Source organism: Mastacembelus armatus, chromosome 16, assembly GCF_900324485.2.
Source record: "Mastacembelus armatus chromosome 16, fMasArm1.2, whole genome shotgun sequence".
Lineage (NCBI taxonomy): Eukaryota > Metazoa > Chordata > Actinopteri > Synbranchiformes > Mastacembelidae > Mastacembelus > Mastacembelus armatus.
Window position 1 is genome coordinate 16,167,197 of NC_046648.1, and position 24,748 is coordinate 16,191,944.

Below are 24,748 nucleotides of genomic sequence, written 5' to 3' on the forward strand. Positions count from 1 at the left end.
GATTAAATCAAGGGCTTTTCTTCCCCATGGGCAGTTTGAACTGTTGATTACGATACTAATTGAGAACAACATGAATGCTTTTACCTTTAAATAGAATATTTTACTTAAGTTGACGATCTCAGTGCTGAGACGTGAAAACATGACTTCTTGTATCAGCTATTAGAAGCATGTGATGAAATCTGGCATTTCTTAACTATTTGTGCATTGCATAGCATGGGTTTCAGTCCAGCTTATTCGGCATTTAACCACCAAAGTCATATCCTATCAGATTTACGTAACATACCTCAGTGTAACCCTGTAACTCTACTGTAACCCTGCAGAGCTGCAGGTCCCTGTGCTGCCGGCGGGGAGGAGCACATCACGGATTTCCCGACATTTGACGTCACGTGTTTGGCTTGTACGGCAGCCAATAGGAGGAGAGGAAAATACTACCGACAGCTCGACCTCTGCTAGCCTGAAACGCCATCTTAAACAGAAAGGGGCTTTAAACCGGGAGATAACAAGAAAACGGGCATTAGACGAGATAAACAGCATTCTCGTCTATGTTTTACACCCTTCGGTTGCTCTGGAGCAGCACTTGTCATGGCTTTGGATGTTTATATCACAGAATAAAGTTGGCTGTGTGAGGAACTCGGCACTGGTTAGCCTCTAGCTAGCTAGCGAGGGGGGAGGGGCGGAGGTTTGAGGATTTTTTTTTCCGCAGCCGAAGTTGTTTGTTTATGTTATTCCAGCCCGACATGTCTTCTTCAAACCCAGGTAAAGTGCAATAAAAGTTACGACAGTTGATTTACACAGTGCTATTCAACCGTTAATCGGCTATGGGAGTTTTCTCTCGCAAAACTGAAGCGTTTATTTTCCTAAACAGTGTGACTGTAGCAGCTAGCTAGGTTAGCTTACTAGTAAGGTTAGCGGGTAATTGCACAGGTGATAGTTTGCTAATATTCTAGCCAGCTACAAGTGGCTAGATTAATGCACAAGTAGTTAAACTAAACTATTAAAATGACTTGTAATATGTTGATCGGTTGGCTAACTCTTGCGAGCTAAATATAGCTTCAGTGTTGTCAAATGAAGTGTAACTGGTTGTAAAATAACCAAAACTGTCAGATGTGTGCTTTAATGCTAATTTGGCTTCTGATTGTGGAGTCTAGCGTGTGTGGTTTCGTTTCTTGTTCACCGCTTGTGGCACAATAGGTAAATCACTTGTCATCTTTTCCACATTGCGTCCAATTTTACCTTTGTGTTGTTATTATTAGAGTTACCACTACCAGACCCAAATCTCGGAGCAGCAGGGACCCAAGCCAGTGGCGGGGCTGTTGTCACGAAAGTGACCACCAAAAGACGACCTCCGTAAGTGTGTGTTGGTGTTGAATTCAACAGTGTGATGTTGGGTCTCTTGGCCATTGGCATTTGTGGTTAAATTTTATGTGAGGATGATTGTATGAAGCTACTTATGTATATCTGTCTTCTTCGTGTTGCAGGACCGACTTTGATGATGAAGAAAGCAGCAAGTTGTTCAGGTATATCTTTGTCGTTTATAAAGGAAGATGTCAGAGCTCTGTATGTCAGAGCTGCCGAGGTAACAACGTTTTCTGTTTTTCCTCAGGTGTGACGATGAAGCAGCATGCTCCAACAATGACAAAGAGCGCTTTGCCAGGTATAAGGATGAATTTCAAAAAATAGATGCCTTGTTGGGGTTGGGGGAGCAATAATATTAATACAACTATTACCCCTAAGATCCTCTCCCCCTCTCCTTCCAAGTTTTTTTTTTTTTTAACTCTTACAGTCCTTTTTATTTATTAGGTAGTGATTTTTGGGCCTCTGTTTTAGTGGGTTGGTTTTATTTCCAGGTTTTTGGAAGAAGATCAGAGTTTCTCAGATAAGGAAAAACTAGCCAGGTATGGCCTGTACCACTGTGGAAGGTTCCCTCTCCTTGTCCATATCAATATTGAATGCACTGATGAAATACTATCCTGTCCTGCTGGGGCCCCAATACATTGTCATTTTGACAGCACAAAATTATTGGTATATTTCGCAGCTCTGTGCATCTGTTTTAGTGCCTGTCAGTGCTTTTCTGTCCAAGGAGACTGGTTGTCTGTCTCAGCCCACCACTGGTATGTGTCACTAACTGCTGTGCTTTGTGTAAGTCAGGGACTTTTTTCACCTGGTAAACCATTATCTTTGAGCAACTGTACTCTCTGTTTTTCTCTCTCCTTTCTAAGGACATCTGAAGGGTCTTTCTGCACTTGCTTCATTTAGTCACACGACTAGCCTCAAAGACTCTCTTCCTTTCTCATTATCATTTTGTTAAATCACTGTCTACACGTTGTTGTTCTGTGTTTTCATTACTTCTCATAACTTCTATGATTCCTACTTTTTCTTCCAAATTGCCATACTTGAAGAGTGGAGTTAACTCTATCCATGTTTTCCACCTGCCCATCTACCCCCCCCATCCACATCTCAATCCCTCCTATCCTCTCCACTTGGTCCCTCGTTTCCTTATTTCAGGGAAAACCACAGTGAGATTGAGAGGCGGAGGCGGAACAAGATGACCGCTTACATCACAGAGCTCTCCGACATGGTGCCAACCTGCAGTGCGTTAGCACGGAAACCAGACAAACTAACCATTCTACGAATGGCTGTGTCCCATATGAAATCTCTAAGAGGAAGTGGCAATACCAGTGCAGATGGCTCATACAAACCTTCCTTTCTCACTGACCAGGTATTTGGAATTTAGAGAAAAGTATGAAACTGAGGACAAGTTGCGTGTTAAAGTTGTCACCAAATCTACTTAAACTGAGTTTACGCCAACTTTAAAGTCGATGTAGCTGAGAAGTTGAAGACATATTCAGAGCAGGCAACCATCTCTGACATAACAGCGCTGCTCAAGTATAAGTCAACAAATTTACTTAGGGATATGGGTCTCACAGTTATGTAGTTTTAACTGTATATTCTGAAAATATAGCTATAGTAGCTGAAGATTGTTTGCTATTTTCATTGAATATTTTTGATGTAGCTTGTATGATCAAATTTTATGTCAAAACATTTTTTTTTTCTCACCATGTTGGGCCAGACTTTGTTCTAGGCTATTGGTTACATTGCAAATTACTCACATCCTAACCTTTTGATTATATATTGACTCAAATTGACTACAAGAGATTCTCCTGTGTCTTACACCCTTCTAGTAAAGCTTTATGCTGACAGCTGGTAGTGTATGTGACGAGACCAAGCAGCAAAGGAAATTTGGTATTCTAAATTTGGAGAAAAACAGATTCATTAAAAAACAACAACAAAAAAAAAACTAATCTACACACTAAAAGCATTTGCTCTCTGTCTGTAGGAGCTAAAGCACCTCATCCTGGAAGCAGCTGATGGCTTCCTTTTTGTGGTGTCATGTGAGACTGGTCGCATTGTTTATGTCTCTGACTCCCTGACACCCGTCCTCAACCAGCCACAGTCTGAATGGCTTGGCTCTTCCCTTTATGATCAGCTTCACCCAGATGACACAGAAAAGCTCAGGGAGCAGCTTTCCACTGCAGAAAATAACAACACGGGTATAAATCACACACATAAATATCAATAGACACATGGACCTTTATGGTATACCCATGATATGCTGAACACACTGTCTTGTTTGTCTTTCAAGGGAGGATGTTGGACTTGAAGACAGGAACAGTGAAGAAGGAAAGCCAGCAGTCATCAGCCAGAATGAGTATGGGAGCCCGTCGATCATTCATCTGCAGAATGAGGTGTGACTCATACTAGATGTAATTATCCCGCTTATCATTTACATTGATATATGTATCAGGATGTAAACATTATTCATGTGATGGTATCGTTGTGTTTGCAGGTGTGGCTCGTGTCCAGTGGAACCGCTGTCGATGAACAGATTGCACTTCCTTAGAAATAGAAACAGGTGACCAAAACCAAATGATTTTTGTTTTGAGGTGTTTTTTTTGTTGTTGTTGTTGTATCAGGATTTTAGCATAAATACAGTAGCCCAATTGCAATGAGATGCATGCAAACACAACTGCTTATTGGCACAGTAATAGATCTTACAGATTTTACAATTTCTTCTTTTCCTTCAGGAATGGCTTGGGGATTGCCAAAGAAGGGGAGACCCAGTATGTAGTGGTCCACTGTACAGGATACATAAAGTCTTGGCCTCCTGCAGGTAAAACTAATAATTTTGTGAGGACTGGCATATATCTTTATAAATTTGCTTCTTTCTGGTCCATGCTATACCATTTTTTACGTGTTTGTGTTTTAGGAGTGTCATTAACAGATGATGAAGCAGACAACACTCAGGGGAGCCGATACTGTCTAGTTGCTATTGGGCGGTTACAGGTATAATGCATATTGTTTATGTGGAGATGTGTAGTGTGGTATGTAGTTAATACAGAGAAGAATAAAGGTCTCTAATTCTGGCAATGTAATGTTTGGTAAAGATCTTAAACCTTGCCTGCCATTGTAAAGGCTTGAGAACATTTTCAATCAAAACTCGAAATTGGTTGTAGTGATTCACGCTCAGTGTGGTCATAAAGAATCTGAAATCTTAACCATTTAATATTATGTTATGTCGTGTTTTCTGTAGCACTTAATGTTCAAGCTGTTTTTTTTTTTTGTTTGTTTGTTTTTTTTTAAGGTGACATGTTGTCCAGGTGACACAGACATCAACTGTACCAGTCTTCCAGTGGAGTTCATCTCACGCCATAACTGTCAGGGCATGTTCACCTTTGTAGACCACCGCAGCATGGCTGCTGTTGGCTACCAGCCCCAGGTAGTCACCACAACTGGTCAAAATTTCACATCCGGGATGGCGTGACCTAAGAGGCTTTGTGCCAGAAAGTGGTATGAAATGTTTTCTGGGCTAATGGTGGTTGTATTATTTGCTGTGTCACAGGATTTACTGGGGAAGAATATCCTTGAGTTTGCCCACCCTGAAGACCAGGGCTTACTGAGAGACAGCTTCCAACAGGTAGGAATATTTTTTTCTTGTCAAATCCTTGCATCTACATCACCCACAATACACCTGCACTCGGTGCATTTCACTCCGCTGTACAGATTTGTTTGTGTTATGCTAGCAGCAGCTAATGCAGCCTCAAGCAGAGATGAGGAGCAGGTTCCAGAGGTCTGATTTTGTAAACCCCTGTTTTATGCTCATGGTCTTTAAACCCAAAACCTCACAGTACTCCACAACACATATAAACAGATTATGATGCATAAATTCAGGGAAGTTCCTTTGTTAACTTTGTTCCTGGTATCTGTTTCCAGTAATCTGGTTTCTGAGAAACTTTTTTTTTTTTTTTAAACCTTTTTTTCATTTGAGCTTGGGGAAACATAGTGTTGCTTTGAAAGTGGATGTATATATCATAGATGGCGCATTCCTTCTAAACTGCTATTTTAATCTGCAGATCCATGACAAATATTTGCAATGATCAATGTGTTAACCTTGTTTTCAGAATAAAATAATTAAAACTGTTTTGTCAATGTGTTGTCCAGTAGCTGTGTAACCTGACCTAACCCCATTTCTTGTGTACATGTAAAGTTACTGCTCACATATTGAGTTCACCACAATATGATGGTTTGACATGCTTGATTTGTGTCCTCAGGTGGTGAAGTTGAAGGGCCAGGTTTTGTCAGTGATGTTTAGATTCCGCTCCAAATCAAGAGAGTGGCTCTGGATGAGAACCAGCTCTTTCACCTTCCAGAACCCGTTTTCAGAGGAGATAGAGTATATCATCTGTACCAATGTCAATGTCAAGTGAGTCACATTTTGTAGACTGTTAGCAATGCCAGTGCTTATGTAACATGATTACACAATCAAATACAGCTCATAATGAAACCATTGACAATGTGAAATGTGACTGTTGGGAAAAATCCCTCTGTCTGAATACTTACCCTAATCCCCAGTTCTCTTACAGCCTTACTACAAGCCCTTTGTTTAAATAATAATAAAGTACCTGATCACTCTCTCCCAACACCTTTCCTCTGCACCCATATCCAATTATCGGGCAGTAGAAACTCGACACAGGAGCCCCTCACTCCCATCTCCTCCCCAGGGGGTTCGCTGCCCCCCTCATTGGGTCAGAACAGCCCAACCATCCCTCCTGTAGTGCTCAGCCCAGGGCAAGTGGCCACCAGGTGAGACCAGGCCTGGCCTGACTACCGTCCCCCTGCATGGGAGAACAGGGGCTGCTTCTTCACTGGAGACTGCTGCTGCTTCTAGAAAGCTGCAGTCCTGATTTAGTTGTCATTTCCCACTCTGAGCCATTCTTCTCTTCACTGTTACTTGTCTCTGATCCTCAGTAGCATTGTTATACTGCTGTTGTCCAGTTAGAAGCATGTCTTACTGTAGTTTTTTTAATTCATACTTAGTAAAGAGAGAAACCTTTAGCAGGAGGTGTATAACAGGCCTTTCTCAGCAGAAGTGTGTAACTCTTCCTCTTCTCTTCTTTCTTCTCTGTTGTCATAGTAACTGGTGGTGGGTTGAGTGCTATTTTGTCAGCAGGTGTTTGGGATTTCTCACTCAGCAGCCACGGGCATGTAAATGGAAATTACGCTGTTTAAAACTGAGTTCATTTTTAACACTTTCTCGCTTTCTTTCGACTCTTCAGGCAGTTACAGCAGCAGCAGGCTGATTTGGAGGGAGGTGGAACCAGAGATGGTCTGTATGAGGCAGGGCCAGTCACCCTGTCACAGGTTAGACCATGCATCTTTATACTAATAATGATGATGTCCAATTTCTCTTGAATAATCAAGTCTTTTTTTTAAATGAAAACAATGGTAGGATATTGATTGTTTTCCAGCAGGAAAACACAACTGGATGTTGGGATCTGTTATCACAACTTCCTTATGACATACTGCAGTTCATAACTAACTGGAACACTTTCTTTGTAATACAATTTCTAAAGGGATTTTAAGGCTGGGTGTATTCCTAAAATTAGATATGTGTTTGCAGGTTCAGGTTTGCAGGTTTGATCAAAACCTCTTCTTTTGCCTTGTTCAGCTATGCAGTTCATTTGACATGCTTGATGTCTTAGGAAATTTAACTCAGTGTATTGTTTTCTGTGAATGAGTGAACAAGATGACTTTCACATCATTTTGAAGCAAACACTTTAGGCTACAAGACACAGTTCTCAGAAGTCTTGTGAACCAATGTTCTCTGTGTTTTATGACCTTATTTCAGTGACTTAAAAATTTGTAGTTTTTCACTAACCATACATAAACGCTATTTTCTCAAAAAAAGAATCATGTATAAACATGCTGCTCACATATTATTGTAGCCCATTTTATGCTGATTGCACTGTTATCAGACTTCAACCATTATGTTTAAAACCAACTGAAAAAGCACAAATGTAAAGGCATGTCAAAACTTATCCAGGGCCCAAAACGCCCTTAGACCCCAGAGCGTTAAACAACCCTTGCACAGGGTTCTGCCAACATACCAAATTAAAGTGTACTTTAGTTTTAAGGAATTGTTCATTACAAGCAAGTTGGGCTCGGTCAATGCTTCAGCACTTTACACATTTTTAAGAGCTTTGGAGTTTGATTGCTGACAGATAATTTTGGTGCTCCTTAGATGCCAGTGCAGCCAGTGACAGCTACAGGACCAGATCATAGCAAGAGCCTTGAGAAGCCAGAGCTCTACTCCTCCCTTTTCCCAGGCCCAGATCAGACCAAGGGTATTCCGCCTGCGGCCACTCCCTCCACCCAGGTCTACCCTTCACCCAACAACTTCACTGCTGGTCGTTCCAACGACGCATACAGGTAGGAAGTCTTGTGTGTATTCATGTATGTGCATGTCTTTACATATTCACTGGATTTTAAACGTCAACATTTTAGTACAATTGTTAGTGTGAGGTCTGTTCCGTCTTAGATATATGCTTAGATTTTTAAGAGCACTCTGACCGTTATTGACAGTTACTTGATACAGTAATTCAGTTGCCCTGTCTCTTACACAAACAATGTGACACGCCACAGAAACAGATGTTTGAGTGTGCTTGTCTTTTATCTGTCTATATTGACATTTGATTTAATTAGTTTATGTTGTTATCCTGGGATTATCTTGTGCTTTTGCTAGTGTCAGTAATGTAAGTAAGTTGAGATTTGGAGAAAATGCGATTTATTTATTTCTTTTTTGGTACTGTACAGCAGCCACAGTGCAGTAAAGACTAATAGACTTAAGTCTCTATGTAACAGACCAACCAGTTTGCGTGACACATCACAGATGGCAGGGGCAAAGTTTTTGTCTGAGATTGGCTGATGTGCAAGAACAGCCCTTGGAATACTAACAGTTCTCCCAGCTGCAAATTTGCCACAACATACAATCCACATGAAGGGTACAGGAGAACAAGGCGTCCCACATGAGGTTTGGTTTGGTTGGGTGCAGATGCCACCTTATTGTCTCTTTCTGAATGTGTTCCTAAAAGCATCTACAGTATGTTTAACCTATTTTGCTGAATTTAAATGCAATTTGCTGCTAAACCTGTTTGTCTAGCCCCAAATATTAGGCACTAACTGGGCCCTTAGATGAGTTATTCCCTCTGACTCAGATGGTATTAAACTGGTCCACAATGATCAAACTGGCATGTGAATCTTGCAATACTCTCTTTTTTTCTAAGCATGTCTTATTATAAGCACTCTGATGTAAGTGGGTCTCTTGCATCAGAACATTGATTCCATAGATGAGTGGATGTTCTGTTCTTTTTATTTATTTATTTTTTTTATGGAATGAACCTGAGAACCAACCTGTTTGAAATTATGCAGATACAGACAACAGATAATTTCAAATTGTCAACAAAATGACCAAACTAACGCATTAATCCATGTACAAAGAACAGAGCACTCTAACTCTCTTCACTCCCCTCTGCAGGCCTGTCAATGTGACTCCGCAGATGGCCCAGCCAGCCCACTCAGCAGGCCAGATGCTGACTCAGATGTCTCGTCAAAATGGAGTCCCGCAGTCAGTTACTTCATCCAGCACTGGCACCCCACTTCATGGTGGACCAGCAGGAGGATGGCCTGGCGCTGAGGCTGGAGCCAGACCACAATTTAATAACCAGGTAATACATCATATCTGATCCGATTTTGCTCGTCCTTGTTGGTATTTTGTGTCAATCTTCTTTCACAAAGGAAACTAAAAGGAGATACCTAATATGACACTTTTACATCTGTTCCCGGCACTGATGATATATTGACTTAACATTTAATTCTTGTTCCATGAATTGACTTACTGTTCAACTTCCAAACAACAGGTCCCCCCCCAGGCGGCAAAGACTGTATCACCAGCTTTTAATTCCATGGGAGGATTTGGGGGTAGTTCTTCTAACTCTTTTGGCCAGATGCCAACTGGTGCGGCTCCCACCCCCAACAATGGTGCAAACTACTCTCAGATCAATGCCCGTGCCAACCTCAACACCAATGGTTATGGTAGGCTGTGTACATGTATTTGTGAATCTGTGTGTCTTTGTTATACTAGTGTGTCCTCTCACTTTTCTGTTCTATCCCAGATGGTTCTCAGTCGGCGCCACAGTTCCCCTCTCGAGCAGCTGAGACAGTGTGGCCCCAGTGGCAAAACCAGCAGCACTCGCAAAGCAATGCAGAGCAGCATCCTCATACTCAGGGCAATCAGCAAGACATATTCCCTGTGAGTGATACAAGTGTAATCTGTCTGTCACATTAATTTTCTAATCCCTTGCTCTGCCATTTAAAATAAATGCCTTTGTCTCTCTTTTCTGACTCAGGATGTGTTGTCTATGCTGGAGCAGCCTGCTGCTTTCAACAGTGACGATTTTGAGATTCCCATCTACCCTTCTTTTAATGAGTGACCTGGTCAATACTACTTTGCTGGTTGTACCCCTTTGTCTTTTTAACTGTTTTTGCTGTCACTCTTTCTTACATTTAGCTCTTCTGCTCTTCTTTTCTTCCTGCTCCTGAGAGTAGCACTCTTCCCTTGCTTTGCATGGCTTAAATTGCACTGCCATAAGCCAGTTAAAGATGGAGGGATATATCTGACAGCAGATGTATAGGAGAGGAAAATCAAACATTTGCTACTGACTAAAAGATGATTACTTTTACAATATTCCAGCCATTCTAAGAGAACTCTCTAGCTAGCACTGCCCAAAGCTCAACAGTCTATATTGTTTGCACAATCACACAACCACACTTGAATAGACTTCTAAAGAACACTCTTACTCTGGTAAACGTACACAGTAAGTAAACACATATAAAGGCCTTTTATTCTGATATGTTACAGGTTTTTCTCAGGCTTTGAAGAAGAGTGTATTTTTCTGTTTTACCTTTTAGCATATACATTAATCACAGAATGGCTGATTTAAACTCTCAGGAAATTGCAGTGATGGTCCCCCCCCCTCTTTTCCCTCTTCTGAGCTGTTGCACGCAAACCATTGTCTGTACTAACCCTGCTTCTAGTTTTACATCCACAGCATGTCAGCACTGTTCTCACGGAGCGTTTCTACAATGTGTCGATCGACATATGGAGTACACTTTTCTATCTTCTACATTGGTGACTTCACCTCAAAGTTTGAATTATTTTCCTGTTTTTTCTTCATTAAATTATGTACTTTGACACATACAGTCCAGTTACAACAGCTATACACTGTTTGTCTCTGTGCCCAGTTGCAACGCATACAATGTATTTTTCTTTGCTTGCATACACATATATACAGTATGCATGGGCTTTTTGGGGTTTGTACAATGTCATTATCAACTTTAACACAGTAGGGTTTCTGACTTGCTTGACTGACTTGCTTGTCTGTCGCCTTGTACCAAGTATGGGCTTTTTGTACTCCTTTTGTAAAAAAAAAAAATTAAAGTTATAATACAGCAATAATTAACAAGCAGGAATTGTGTACGTTTAAAGCCATACTTTATTATTTGTGTTTTCCTTGTAATTTTAACAGGGAGAGATGTGATTGTCATTTTTGATTGAATTGAAATGTTTTTAAGTATTATTTTAAACCTTTTGACTTTCCCCTTGCCCTTTTCTGATTGGTTATACATTATTAATGGTTTGATCAGGGTATTCAGGATCAAAATGGAATAAACAGAGCTAAAGTTAATGCTCCAAAGGAGAGAGTGTCCAAAAAGATTTTTTTTTTTTCAGTGTTTTGTCCTCCTGTTTCTGAGGAAACATCTGGACTAGGACTGAGGTTTTGCCAACAAGATCCAGCCACCTGAGTTTTAGAATCAGTTTTAGTAAGTTGGTATCCAGAGATGATGATGTAGATGAAAGACAGTGGTTCTGCTGAATTACCCTTTGTTTTTTTTTAATGTGTGCAACTAGTTTAAATTTCATCCTTTTGGTGGCTGTGTTGTCTTTGTTGGAAACCTTTTTGGTTGCTCTGTATCCAGGTATTTTTTTTTTTTTCAATGATGTGAGCTTTTATCAATCATAGAAACATAAATCTAAGTATACTGTATATGAAATGTTAAACAAGAAAAAGATTTTTTGTATTAAATTGTTATATTGTAAAAAAAAAAGAGTGAAATTGTACTTTGAGCTACATATGTTTCTTTTCAGGTATAGTAGGTCAAACGGGTTCAGTTGGCACACAGTTTTTTAATCCTTAATCGCAAAGTCATACACATTTGCTGTCTTGTTACTGGGAGGTGTTGATCACACTGATGCAATAGATATGGTTGTCATCACTTCTGTCTATAAATGTACTCCCTGTTGTATGCTCTTCATTGGTTTAGGAAAAACAACCTTATGTGTATTGGTCAAGACAGAGACGAGCTCTGTGGGTAACTGCTGGATCAGTTTCTGCTGTCCTCCTTTGCTCCTCTGAGTGGTCTAAGATAGGTTTACTGGGTCAACTTTGCCCTGTTTGGGTTACACTTTTAGTCTTCTGCAAGTCTTCTTCCAGCATCATCTCAGCACATGCAGCCTCTTCTCTCAGCTGTTTGTCCAGAGCCATTTTTATTTGAGTTGCTTTACTCTTAAATCGTGTGCGTGTCTGTAGAGGCGTCAGAGTACATGCAATCTGCATTTTTTTTTTTTTTTTTTTTTTTTGGGGTCTGGATCAGTTTCCAACTGCTCTCAAGTGGATTGGCATCAAGGCGTCATATCCTCTTTCTTAAACTTCATCTTTTCTGTATCTTGACCATTGTGTTGCCTTCTTTGTCAATTCTGATAAAATAAGATGATCAGAATCTCATGCATGTGTGCAGGGGTTATGTGTTAAACTGTTTGCCATAGACAGCATTTTAGTCTTCACAGCACATCTGTGATATAAAGCTTTGAAAGCCTGTGTATAGCCAAATCTTTATGGCATGTTGTCATGTATTTATACCTTGTACTGAACAGAGATGCTGTCACACCTGTAAAGGTCTCATCTCCTGAATAGTCCAGAGAGAGGCTGGGTCATTATAAAACTATTAACTATTTATACAGGACACGGGTGCCAAATGGGGCTCAATGTGTCCAGTGATCCACTTTACGAGGAGAGTAGGTGTCAATGCTGGGAAGAAAAACTTGAGACCAAGACAGAGAACTAGGCTGTTGAATGAAGAAAATAGCAGGATGGATTATCTATGAGCATCGGTAGAAGTATTTGGGGAGCCCATCAGATAAAGATAAACTGTATTTTTGGAATAGTTATTTCTGGAACTACAGATGAGACTACTGATTTTAGATCTGATTTATATTGGATTTTGTCTGTTACCAGCATGGACCAGCCAATCCTCCCTGTGGCCAGGCTGGAGGTGGATGTGGATCTTGGTTTTGTCCTCTTCTTCTTTTTCCTCCTCTGCTTCTTTTTGTTAGTGACCATAGTGCGTTGTGCTCAGACAGTGCTGGATCCTTACAGTGCTATCTCTGTCACTACATACCAGGAGGAGCAAACAGAGGACTAATGGGGACCAGAGGCCGACACATTAAAGAAAAGGAGCAATGCCATCTACTCATACTGCAGGGATGGGCTGACAAAACTAGCTTCCACAAGCCACTGAATATTTGAGGCTTGTCTTATAATTGATGCAGGGTTGTGGAGTTGTTTCTGACACTGCTAACCTTTGAAATACTTTCTACCAACTGTAAAACTTTGTACAAACTACTGTTTACCAGCAATGTCCATTAATTGTAAGTATGCAATATGAATCACAGATAGTAATTCTTTAAATTCACTGAAATTTTAAATATATTCAAAATGACTGTCTCATCTTCACGTCGTGACTTAATCTCTCATAATATCTTTGGGAACAGCTCAGGGTCCCTCAGGAGGAGCCTGTAAAACGTTAATGGGGAGGAAGTCTGGACTGCTGCACCGAACCCTTTGCAACCTCAACCTGACCCCGAATACGCGACTGATGTTGGATAGATGGAATTGACTATGTTTACTATGTGGGCTATATGGTAAGTTCTGGAATATCAGCTTCTGCAATTTGGGCATTTTCCTAATATACGTGTTTTTTTGTTTGTTTGTTTGTTTTTTTTATAATAAAGTATCTTCAAAACTTTTTAAACAAAATCTCTGTGTTGTGAACCAGTGGACACTGCCCCTGCTCACAGTGGCCCATTTACAATTACAGTAACAAAGGAAAATATGTAATCAAAAGAAAATACCCAAACTTTCACACTAATCGGGTGCAGATGTTTCAAAGTGCTCTGTGATTGAACTGTAATGCAAACCAGATGTTCTCTTCTTTTCCCCAAATTCTATCACACTGTGTTTTGGAAAATTTGCACAAACATTCGTGCAAGATTCTCATTAATGGACAAATTAAATAAGAGTTTTAACTTGTGGCATCTGTCAGTAATTCGCCTGTACTGGGCAACAGAAGCAGAATCGCTGTTGCATCTACAGCAGCAGAATCAGCAAAATTAAGAAAATACTAGGAGATATTCTTATAGACCCTCAATCTTTTTGATACTGGTTCTCGAAGTCATCCGCAAATTAATGATTATTAATTAATACTAATAATGCAAAGAATTACAAAAAGACTAACAAATAACAATCTGTTGTAAATTTATATGAAACTGACATTCCAGTCCAATAAAAATTATATCTAAAAGCTTTAAAAACAGTAAGTCTCATAATAAGCCATTTAAAAGTGTAGAACCTCTTTGAAATATATTTGTTTTGACATAGCCGGATAGTTGATCTTAACTACGTCCCAGATGCAGAATCGTGTGCTAAACCTCAGTTAAAGTTTGTTATTATATTATCTATACAGGAGGAACAATTTCGGCGCCTCTTGACTGAATACGCAAAGCACTATGTGTGAGTCGCCCGTTTGAAAATCCTGGGTAACCCGCGGGGGCGGGATTGGGGGGCGACGGCGAACGGCGCGAACAAACACCGTCCCCTTCGGCTACCCCGGCAAACCACAGCAAGCATTCCCCATTGTAGCTATTCGGTAGCATTAGCTAGCCTTATATTTACGAGCAAGCTGGATGGAAAGCAGCGAGGGGTGAGTGATGGGTGCTGTGTCTGAATGAAGCTTTAGTTGTTCCGGGTAAACTGTGTTCGTGAGCGACTGTCGGGGACACGGTGCTGTTTGTTTTCCTGACACCTGGAAAGATTCAGCAGATGAGACGTTGTGCTTGCTGCTGCTAAGCTAACACGCTAGCCCGTGGCTCCCACTTGCATCCAGCTTCAGTTTGTTGTCTTGTAGCTGCTCTGTTTGCCCACAGTGTTTTTAGGGCAGCGACAATGTGTTGTTGTGGCTTATATTGCCAATTACTATATCAAGCGAGGCAGAATCGGTTTTATAACACGAAATTTATCCTAAGTGTATCCATAAGTTGTGTCTGGCTGGGCTAACCGGTAATAAGTTAACTAGCTAACGTACAGTCCAATGCAAACTCTGGCTGTTACCTTAGGGTTAATAGGTCATTATTATTTACGTTTACTTTACATGAATTAGCTCTAAAGCATGCGCTCCGTTCAATCTCTACATATGCAATTTATTTTGGGGGTGCTTCCCCTCGCCATTGAAACGATGTGTTCGTAAAAGACATTATCAGCAGCAGAAACAGATGAATGGGTGGTTTGTAAGGACTCATATCTGACTCATGACAGATATTATAAACATAAAATTATGAGGTATACTTATGCAGGCCCAAATAGACTACAGTCATGAAAGAGATTATGTTACCTTCTTGTTGCTAGATATTGATTCAACTGTATGATCAGGATCTTGTTTGTGTTGCTGTTGAATTGAATTGTGTTTTAGGGAGAACTGTTTATTATTTATCCTACCTTCACTGATAGAAAGGTTCTAGACCTTCATGAAGTTTTATTGCAGGACTGTTTTATTACAGTCAGTTTTAGCTGTGTACCTGATAACCTGTCAATCACAGTATAACTACAAACTGATGATGGTGAATTGTGTTTCAGTGTTGTAAAGAATATCAGAACAAATTTCAGGAACAGATTTTGATCTGAAAGTTTTATTTTCATTGAATTAAAGCCCAGCGATATGTCTATAACTGATGGCTATTTTCATTATTTATGAACATGCAGATATTTTATTGATAGGGTAATTACAATGACAAAAACTGACCAAATGTTTTTGATAGGCCAGAACAAATGTCCTTAATACTAATGAGCTCCTTTGCCTACCTATAAATCTGACCAGCACACTCAAATTATCACTCAAAAAACAAGGCAATACTCACATTAGTATTCAGCCATGTCTAAGAGATACGCAAAAAAAACAAATCATAAAAATGTTGGTTCTGCAGGCTTCCGGTTATTGATAATAAAAGTAATGCCGGACTAATGCAATAATGATTTTTAAAACAGAAATAATTTGTGGTGCCATGAAGTGGGAAGATGATGATTCATGGATTGATGTTTAAAATGATGTTTACATGCCCTCTTTCTGTTTGTGTTCCCCAGAATGGAGGTGGAGGACTGGGACCCCAGTCTAGAGGAAGAACTGGGCATTTCCCTGGATGAGCTGAAGAAGTGGATTGATGAAGCTGTGGAGAAGAGCGAGGTAGTGCAGAAGAAAAAGGCTGAGCTGACAGAGCTGAAGGAATGGGTGGAGAAGAAAGAAGAGGAAGAGGCATTGACAGAGAAGCTCCTCAAAGATGCCAGCCAGTGAGCAGCAATTCATTTAATTTTTTTTTACTAAACTACTTGTTTTTAGCGCACAGGCAGTGGTTGCATGCTGTAGCTGAAACACTGAAATGTATGCACTGACCCCGGTCTATTTAATAACGCCAGGACCGGATTGGTGCATCTCTAGTTGTACAGTGGTTGTGTCTCACAGGTTGATATTTTTCCTTAGGTCCATTTTGGAGTGTGAGAAACTGGTGAAGGCAACATACCAAAAAAATGGTCTGGTTTATCAAGAGAGTAGCTCAGAGGATGAGGGCGGCGGAGGAGGGGTGCTGTCCTCTGAGGTTATTGAGATAGATGACGACGACGATGATGACGTTATTGCTGTTGGCTGTCGTAAGTTATGTGTTTTTAAATGAGAAACATTATTCACTGCTGCTATGACAAGTTGTCGAATGTCTATAATAAAAAAAATAATAAATTAGAATAATAAATATCTATTTATCTTCTGGGGTTTTTTTTGTTTTTTTTATCTTCTGTTTCAGTGGTTCCTCCAATGAAGCCTGTCCCTGCTGCCAAAGATCCAGTGGTGGGAACATTAAGCTTTATTATATTACTGTGTGTTTCCCCTTCAGTGCTAAATGTTTGTAGTGATCTGGTCTGAGTTATGGGGGCCTTTGAGCTGCTTGTGTATTGTTTTGTGTCTCTAAAACTGGTCATGGATTTGATTGGTCAAAATTCCATTAGTAATATAAGAGATAATTGTCAGTAAGCAGGATGAAGAAGCTTATTACACAGACTGTGGTATAATGGTTTTCTGTGCTTTACTTTCTGCTGTTAACAACTACATTGTGAGGCAGACTTGTGAAAAAGATTAGATTAGATCGATATGACAGCACACATCTATGATGCGGTAACACTCCTGAGTATGCAGGTGCCGATGTCCTTTTTATTAATTTTGTCAGGTAAAAGAAACATCTGCGGCTCTGCAGAAAACCACCCACCAGGTGCAGAAGTTGGTTCAAATGGTCAATAAGGCCCCACCGGGCACTGCGGTGATTCGATCTTCAGTACAGCCTTCTGTTCAGTCAGGTGAGCATTGATTCTCTTTAGGTGCTATAACATGTGCCATACCTTTGTGAAAGTATTACCCTTTATGATGTGTGTGGCTTTTTTACCCTTCAGGTATTCAGAGTTCACCCCCAGCAGTGTTTGTGTCCCAGGTTCTGTCTCAGCCCATAATCGCGCCGAATCCCAACGTGACAGAAGAGGAACTCAAAATCGGGATGAGCATTCTGGGAAAGAAACGCACCAAGACCTGGCACAGAGGCGCCCTTGTTGCTATCAACCCCGTTGGTGTGTTTTTAGAACATTTTTGTCTTGCTATTTTGTCTTTAGGATAACTATAAAATGACAAAATGATTCAAGATGTAGCTTGATCATTTTTATTTTTAGTAACTATATGGGTTTTATGTTGTAATTCTCTTGCTTCGTCATTAAAAATACTCATCTTTTGTCCATGCGCAGCAAGTGGTGTATTCAAGTATAAAGTGAAGTTTGACAAAGGAAAAAGTCTGCTTTCTGGAAATCATGTGGCGTTCGACTACAACCCTACCCTTGAAAGTCTGTATGTTGGAGCCCGTGTAGTTGCCAAGTACAAGGATGGCAACCTGGTATGGCTCTATGCTGGAATAGTGGCAGAGATGCCCAACAACAAGAACCGCATGAGGTGAGTGGACAAAACTAAAAAGTGGGGAAACTGTTGATGGGGATGCTGGTTGCATTTGCTTATTAGTTAATATTAGAGCCTGACCAGTACTGTATTTCTTAAGCCAATATCAGTATTTGAGAGGTTAAACTATTTAATATATTTGCAACAAATGACACAAATATTTTTATATTAAAAATTGTGACCAAAAGATGTGTAATTGGGACTTTTATATATATAAAAAAAAAAAAGTGCTCATGGTGCTCAAAAGTATATCGAATTTTCAAAACTAATTGATCAGGCTCTAGCTGATATCTCTGTTGTATGTGTTTTAGGTTTCTGATATTCTTTGATGATGGCTATGCTTCGTATGTGACACTACCTGAGCTCTATCCTGTTTGCCGACCATGTAAGCGCTCAGTTCTTTATTTTCCCATTCTTTCTTTGTACTCTGTAAAGCCCAGCAAATTCTACTGACTTGCAGCTGTAACATTTGTTGCCAAAAATGATGCGTTCACTTTGAAAATTTGAATATTGGATATGATTCTGATTTGTGATTAGCTAATCAGTAAAAGGACACAATCATTCTCATTTTCACAGTAAAGCATACTTGGGAGGATATAGAGGACGCATCATGTCGAGACTTCATTGAGGAGTACATCACTGCCTATCCCAGCAGGCCTATGGTGCTGCTAAAGGTTGGCCAGATAATCAAAACAGAGTGGGAGGGAACCTGGTGGAAGAGCAAAGTGGAGGAGGTTGATGGCAGCTTGGTCAAGATACTTTTTTTGGTACGTCTACATCCACACCTGTTTTTTTTTTTAAATACTGTGTGAACCGATTGTGGTTGATGAACTTTTTGTGTTTGCTGTTGATCAGGATGATAAGAGGAGTGAGTGGATCTACAGAGGCTCCACCAGGTTGGAACCAATGTTTAACTTGAAGATGACCACAGCAAACACTCAGGAGAAGAAGCTGGCTGGCCAGCAAAGGACACGACCAAACATGGGTAACATTATGTTTTATATTTGTACCCACACTAGATCAGATTTTTGAGTTTGGTTTAACCTCTGCACTGTTATTCAGAAAAAAACTCAGTTTGAGACACTGCAATTTTGTGTAGTAGTAGAAATAACATGTAAAATACACTGTTTATACATCTGTTAAAATAATTTTTAGCACATTCCTGCACATGGCCTTTTACTAATTTATTTTCCCTTAATTGCTTACTGTCCATTTCCATCTCCAGGAGCATTGAGGAGTAAAGGTCCAGTAGTTCAGTATACCAGTGATGGACATGTTGGAGCCTCCCCCATCAAAACTCAGCAGACCCCACCCAGCCACCCTTCACAGACACCACAACATCAACAGCATCTACAGCCCCAACAAACTCCTCAGCCCACACAGCCTTCACAGACTCCACAGTCTCCACAGTCTCCACAATCTCTACAGTCTCTACAACCTCTGCAGCCTCTACAGCCTCCACGTGTTGAGTGAGTAGGGCTTATCAAACATCCAAGAGCCTTTGTTTAAAGGTGTATACTTTTCACTAAGAAAGCTGAAGCTGAGAGAGAATTTTGGACAGTGTAATCTCTACCATGTAATCTCTTCCAGTAAGATCAATGTCTTCTCATGTCCCAGCTAGAGCTGAGGTTCATATTGTTTGTATTCTTTTTTTTGTCAATATTTTGGTGTCCATTACCTCAAGGCTGACATTGACAAAACACTGACTATACTTTCCCTTTAAGATCTACAAATGGAAAGTCTCTATGGACCTTCTTATTACACATGTTTGATGCCTTGTTAATGCAAAAATTAAAGATTGCTGCAGCTGAATATGTAAATGATTTGACATTTGGACTGTCTCTTTCTCTGCTCTCTTTTTCAAGCAACAAACATCAGATGGCAAAGAAAAGTACTTCTCCGTTTGTCCCAGGGGTGGGAGGCACGCACGCATCTAAAGTCATGCAGTCTCTTTCCTCCAGTCCCAACAACCTGTCTAGGTGACTTCATGTCGTTTGTATGACCTAATAAGCTGAAAAAACAAGACCACTGTACAAAGTGATTGCCTCTGAGACATTTGATGCTTTTTAATGTGATTGATGTTTTCCCTTTTTTCTGTCTCATTAGTGGAAGGATGTTGAATTCCACAAGTACTCCTACAGCAACTTTCACCCAATCACATCAGAAACAGCTGCCCTCTCTGGCTCCTGCCCCCCCTGCTATGATTCACGCTGTGGCCACCATCCCACATCAGCCCTCTTATCGTGCTCCGACGGACCGCATCTTCTACATGGCCCACACTTGTCAGCCCGCCTGTCTGAATCGTGTCCGACCTGCAAGGTCAGACATCCACCGAGGAAAAAACCCCCTTCTCACACCCTTACTGTATGATTTCAGACGGATGACTGGGCGACGCAAAGTCAACCGAAAGGTACATGAACAGCAACATTTTTGTACATTTAATATCTTGCAGTTAAGCTTAATTGTACAACTCTTTGTTGCTTTTTCTTTTTATTCCCACCCCTCAGATGTCTTTCCATGTGATCTACAAGGCTCCATGTGGACTTTGTCTGCGTAATATGGCAGAGATACAGCGCTACATCTTCCAGACACGCTGTGACTTTATATTCTTAGAGATGTTCTGTTTAGATCCCTACGTACTCGTGGACCGGCCCTTCCAGCCACAAAGGCCATTTTATTACATTCCAGACATCACTAGTGGAAAGGAGGACATCCCATTGTCTTGCGTCAATGAGATTGATTCCACCCCGCCTCCTAAAGTAGCCTACAGTAAGAGCCTCATTGAGATCATGTTGGGAAAAGTGATCCATTTAAATAAGGAGCTCAGACTGCTGCACAATATGGTGTTTAAAAAAAGAAAAAATTGTGTATGTACAGACTAAAGATCTTCCTCACCTTTCTTCAAGGTAAAGAGCGCATTCCTGAAGATGGAGTATTCATCAACACCAGCTCAGACTTCCTAGTTGGGTGTGATTGCACTGATGGTTGTCAAGACAAGTGAGTGGAGCTTCTCGCCCATGACCCAGGAACTTTTATATTTCTCAACATGATATTCTGAAGTCATGCCTTTGGGTTTTAATTACAGGTCCAAATGCTCTTGCCACCAACTTACCCTTCAGGCTACAGCTTGTACACCAGGGGGGCAGATCAACTCAAACGCGGGATATTTGCACAAGCGATTAGAGGAGTGTCTCCCTACAGGGTCAGCCAACGTACACCCATACTGAACCAAAAACTTCCCAGTTGTGGTACACCATACCGAAAGACAAACTCACTCTCAACCCTCGTAACCTCATAAGAAGATAATTACTGTTGAATTTAACAGCTCATTTGCTTGTCTTGTGTTAGATGTTATACCTTTTCTTCTTTCCTTCTCTCTCAGGATCTACGAGTGTAATAAGATGTGCAAATGTTCTCAGATGTGCACCAACCGGCTGGTGCAACACGGCCTGCAGGTGCGTCTTCAGCTCTTCAAGACCCAGAATAAAGGCTGGGGTATCCGCTGTCTGGACGATGTGGCCAAGGGCTCTTTTGTCTGCATCTATGCTGGTGAGGAAAGGGAACAGACATAATTATGGTTCATCATGGGCAGGGTTGATGGAAATCAGGCGTACACGCACACACAGGCCTTCATCAGTTTGTTGTTTGAGTGAATTGCTTGATTGTGAGATTCCTATCTGTCTTTTTCTTGCACTTCCACAGGTAAAATCTTGACAGATGACTTTGCTGACAAAGAAGGTCTAGAGATGGGCGATGAGTACTTTGCTAACCTGGATCATATAGAGAGTGTGGAGAACTTCAAGGAGGGCTATGAGAGTGAGGCTCACTGTTCGGACAGCGAAGGGAGTGGAGTGGATGTTTCCAGGATAAAAATCCAACCATCCGCACTGGTATCATCTAATTCTATGGGCCGAGCCTCCAGGAAAAGTGAGTCTAAATCTGAAGCCTTAACAGATGGGATAAAGGCAGTCTGTAATAGAGATGGGTGGATTCTCAACTGTGTTTGTTTTCTTCAGCCCAGCTCATGACATTTTATCTTCCTCATTCTCCGCATGATTTTCCACATTTTATTTTTTATCACAGCCCAAAGCTCCAGCTCATCAGGCGACAGCAATGATGACGATGACAAAGACTCCAAGAGTGAAGATGAAAGTGACAGTTCAGATGACACGTTTGTGAAAGATAGTTACTACAGCTCCAGCTCTGTGTGGAGGAGTTACACCACACGTGGTCAGGTCAAGGGCAATAAGGAAGGTGAGCTGGTTGTTTTCACTCTGATTGCAATGAGGATGCTGTCGGCGTTAACATCAAAATAGTTTTTTTTCCTAATGCATTTGTCCATGTAAGACTTTATATTGTTAATGTTGTGTTAAGAGAATTGTTTTTTTTTCTCCTTACCTTCCTTTAAACTGCATTTAACTGCATTCTAAAGGTAGATCTTGAAGATGTCTCTTTTGTCTTCTTACTCTCACTTTCCTCATTCCTTTCCAAGGGAGTCAAGACAGCAAGGATGAACTTAACTTCAAAAGTGTGTCTGCCAGAGGAACTGATGACGAGAAGCCACCGTCGATGCCTGAGGAGACAGGGAAAAGCAAAGTGGCTTCCTGGCTTACAAGTCAGGGGCTGAAGAAAGTGAGTGCACATTAGATAAAGCAAGAGTAATAGCAGGCTATCTCACACACAATTAAAAAAAAGGTGAAAGATGGCTTTTAATTTAGGTGGTTTTGTATAGTGAGTGTCATCAATATTGATTATTAACCCGTTTCTATGTTCCATCACAGGAATCTGGAGACATCAAGAGGTGTGTTGGATTTGCCAAAATATGTTAACATGGATATGATGTTTTAAACATATTTTATTTGACAATAATTCTGGACCATCGATGTTACCAAAGTTAGAATTCTCTTATGTTTAATTGTGTTCCTTGCAGTCAGGTGAAGTCAGAAGTGGGGAAGAAGCAGGATGTGATGACTCTCTCTGACAGTGATGATGTTCAGACCATCAGCTCAGGGTCTGAAGACAACAAGGAGAGGGAGAAAGCCACCCCAGGTCAGGAAGTAAAAATGAGAAAAAATTTACACCACGTTGGTAATGACCCCTGGTTTTAACTGTTTTCATTTTTTATTTGTTTCTATTGTTGTTGCTCAGGTGTGACCAAGAAGCAGGTAGCAGTTAAATCTACACGTGGCATCGCCCTGAAGTCCAGCCACAGCCTGATGGTAAAAACAGGAGGAGGGGGAGGGCTGGGCAGTCAGGGAGGAAAAACTGGACAGCAAGGACAGGCTGGAGGAGGTGGGGACAATGCTCCCAAAAACACCCGCCTGTTCTTTGACGGGGAAGAGTCGTGCTACATTATTGATGCCAAGTTGGAAGGCAACCTTGGGCGTTACCTCAATGTAAGAATGTTAGCAAAGTGTTTATAGCAGTATAACCATGTGATACCACTTTATTTGCCATCGCATGCATTTGTCTCTGACGTTTGTCTCTCACTTCTCTGTATTACAGCACAGCTGTAGCCCTAACCTTTTTGTCCAGAATGTGTTTGTGGACACACATGATTTACGGTTCCCCTGGGTGGCGTTCTTTGCCAGCAAGTGAGTTTCTAAACTTGATTTTGTCACAAATCCTCTCCCATCATCTTGAGAGTTTGGGGAAGGAAGTTAGGCTTTACTGCATCAGTCTCAATTTATTTTTTGGTTTGTTTGTTTTTTTTATTTAGAATTCTTAGATTTTTGGCCAGTTTGCATACAGTTGCATATTGAGTGGACAGGAAAAAAGGATATAGACATGGCGGATAATACGGTCACGGCCATACCAAAGCTCTTTTTTTTTTTTGCCCACTGGTACCCCCACTGTGTCCATATAGCGATCCACTTGACAGAGCTAAAGTGGGCATTTCTAACATGACGCTGTTTGTTGTCTACCTAGATGAAACCTTAGGGTGGTGCTACTAGACCATATTCATACCATATAGTCTGACTGTATAGTCTTGTTTTTCTGTTGGATTGGTATATTCTCTGTGTTTCATTGTGAAATGGTATTTGTTGGACTATTAACAGTCCCATTGGAGAAGTAATTAGATTAGATTTACACTGACTCTTTTTTATTCATTCACACACACACACACACACACACACACACAAATGGCAGCAAATGACCACTGGCTTGACCAGCAGCTGTGTTTCATTGTGGACAGAAGGAGCAGGGGCTCTAACTGCCAACTCTGCAAATAGTGGAAGACTTGCTCTGTCTGCTGAGACACACAACTAAGAGCCTGTTGCTGTGTGGCTAAAATCAAGGCTGAAACATTGCAAAAACATGATTTCCAACACATTTGTACTTCACGCAATAACATTTTTTTTGTGCAGTAGTATTTCTATCAGCCAAAGGTGATCCATGAACTGTATTGGGTTACCATCAGTGTAGTGTTAAACTCTTCCACTGACTTGCCTGCTTGTGTCCCCGTGCAGACGGATCCGGGCCGGCACCGAGCTGACCTGGGACTATAACTATGAGGTTGGCAGCGTGGAGGGCAAAGTACTGCTCTGCTGCTGCGGATCCACAGAGTGCAGAGGTAGACTGCTCTGATTTAAAGCATTCATGGACTTTACTCCCTCTGCTGTATCTGTAGGAAACATACAACAACACTGTAACTTTCTTTTTAACTTTCTTTTATTTTTAAGTTGAATTTTGAGTTTTATTACAGCTGTTTTGTTCCCTGCTACAAATACATTTCCAGGTATTTCTCATTTTACCCTTGATGTGTTTCTTTACATCAAAATAAAGTCTCATTTTCTTCAACAAAGCAAATCACCTGTATTTTCTGTGCCTGTGAAACAGCATCTGCTAGAAAGGGACAAATGGCAGTTTCCTTCATTGTACCTGATTCATTACTATGGGACGATTATACAATTACTCAAATAAAACATGTAGGTAGACGTCACTTTCCCCAATGCATCATACATTTTTTTAAACACAGTATTAA

General features: G+C 40.8%; 2 protein-coding genes across 4 annotated transcripts; both read left to right on the plus strand.

The window, feature by feature from the left end:
- Positions 1–397: 397 nt before the first annotated feature.
- On the plus strand, positions 398–10,852 carry arnt (aryl hydrocarbon receptor nuclear translocator). 3 transcript variants are annotated; one of them, XM_026317047.2, is made up of 20 exons: positions 398–756; positions 1,254–1,347; positions 1,479–1,517; positions 1,604–1,654; positions 2,506–2,719; positions 3,338–3,551; positions 3,644–3,746; positions 3,848–3,913; positions 4,086–4,171; positions 4,268–4,344; positions 4,643–4,777; positions 4,901–4,975; positions 5,610–5,761; positions 6,019–6,141; positions 6,615–6,699; positions 7,580–7,767; positions 8,873–9,062; positions 9,255–9,429; positions 9,510–9,646; positions 9,744–9,827. In XM_026317047.2, exons 1-20 carry the CDS (start codon positions 720–722, stop codon positions 9,825–9,827), a joined length of 2,325 nt encoding a protein of 774 aa, XP_026172832.1. In that variant the 5' UTR covers positions 398–719. The 3 variants fall into 3 exon arrangements, with proteins under 3 accessions (XP_026172832.1, XP_026172833.1, XP_026172831.1); XM_026317046.1 differs by having other exon boundaries at positions 720–756; positions 6,016–6,141; positions 9,744–10,852; XM_026317048.1 differs by lacking the exon at positions 6,019–6,141 and having other exon boundaries at positions 402–756.
- A 3,443-nt stretch (positions 10,853–14,295) lies between these two features.
- setdb1b (SET domain bifurcated histone lysine methyltransferase 1b) lies at positions 14,296–24,590 on the plus strand. Its single transcript, XM_026317767.1, has 25 exons — positions 14,296–14,433; positions 15,867–16,070; positions 16,261–16,427; positions 16,577–16,620; positions 16,997–17,123; positions 17,217–17,387; positions 17,559–17,760; positions 18,075–18,148; positions 18,340–18,530; positions 18,619–18,748; positions 18,989–19,232; positions 19,629–19,742; positions 19,870–20,173; positions 20,271–20,532; positions 20,670–20,760; positions 20,849–20,965; positions 21,146–21,312; positions 21,466–21,690; positions 21,847–22,017; positions 22,256–22,395; positions 22,545–22,564; positions 22,694–22,812; positions 22,912–23,159; positions 23,269–23,357; positions 24,234–24,590. Exons 1-25 carry the CDS (start codon positions 14,417–14,419, stop codon positions 24,349–24,351), a joined length of 3,756 nt encoding a protein of 1,251 aa, XP_026173552.1. The 5' UTR covers positions 14,296–14,416; the 3' UTR covers positions 24,352–24,590.
- Positions 24,591–24,748: the final 158 nt, after the last annotated feature.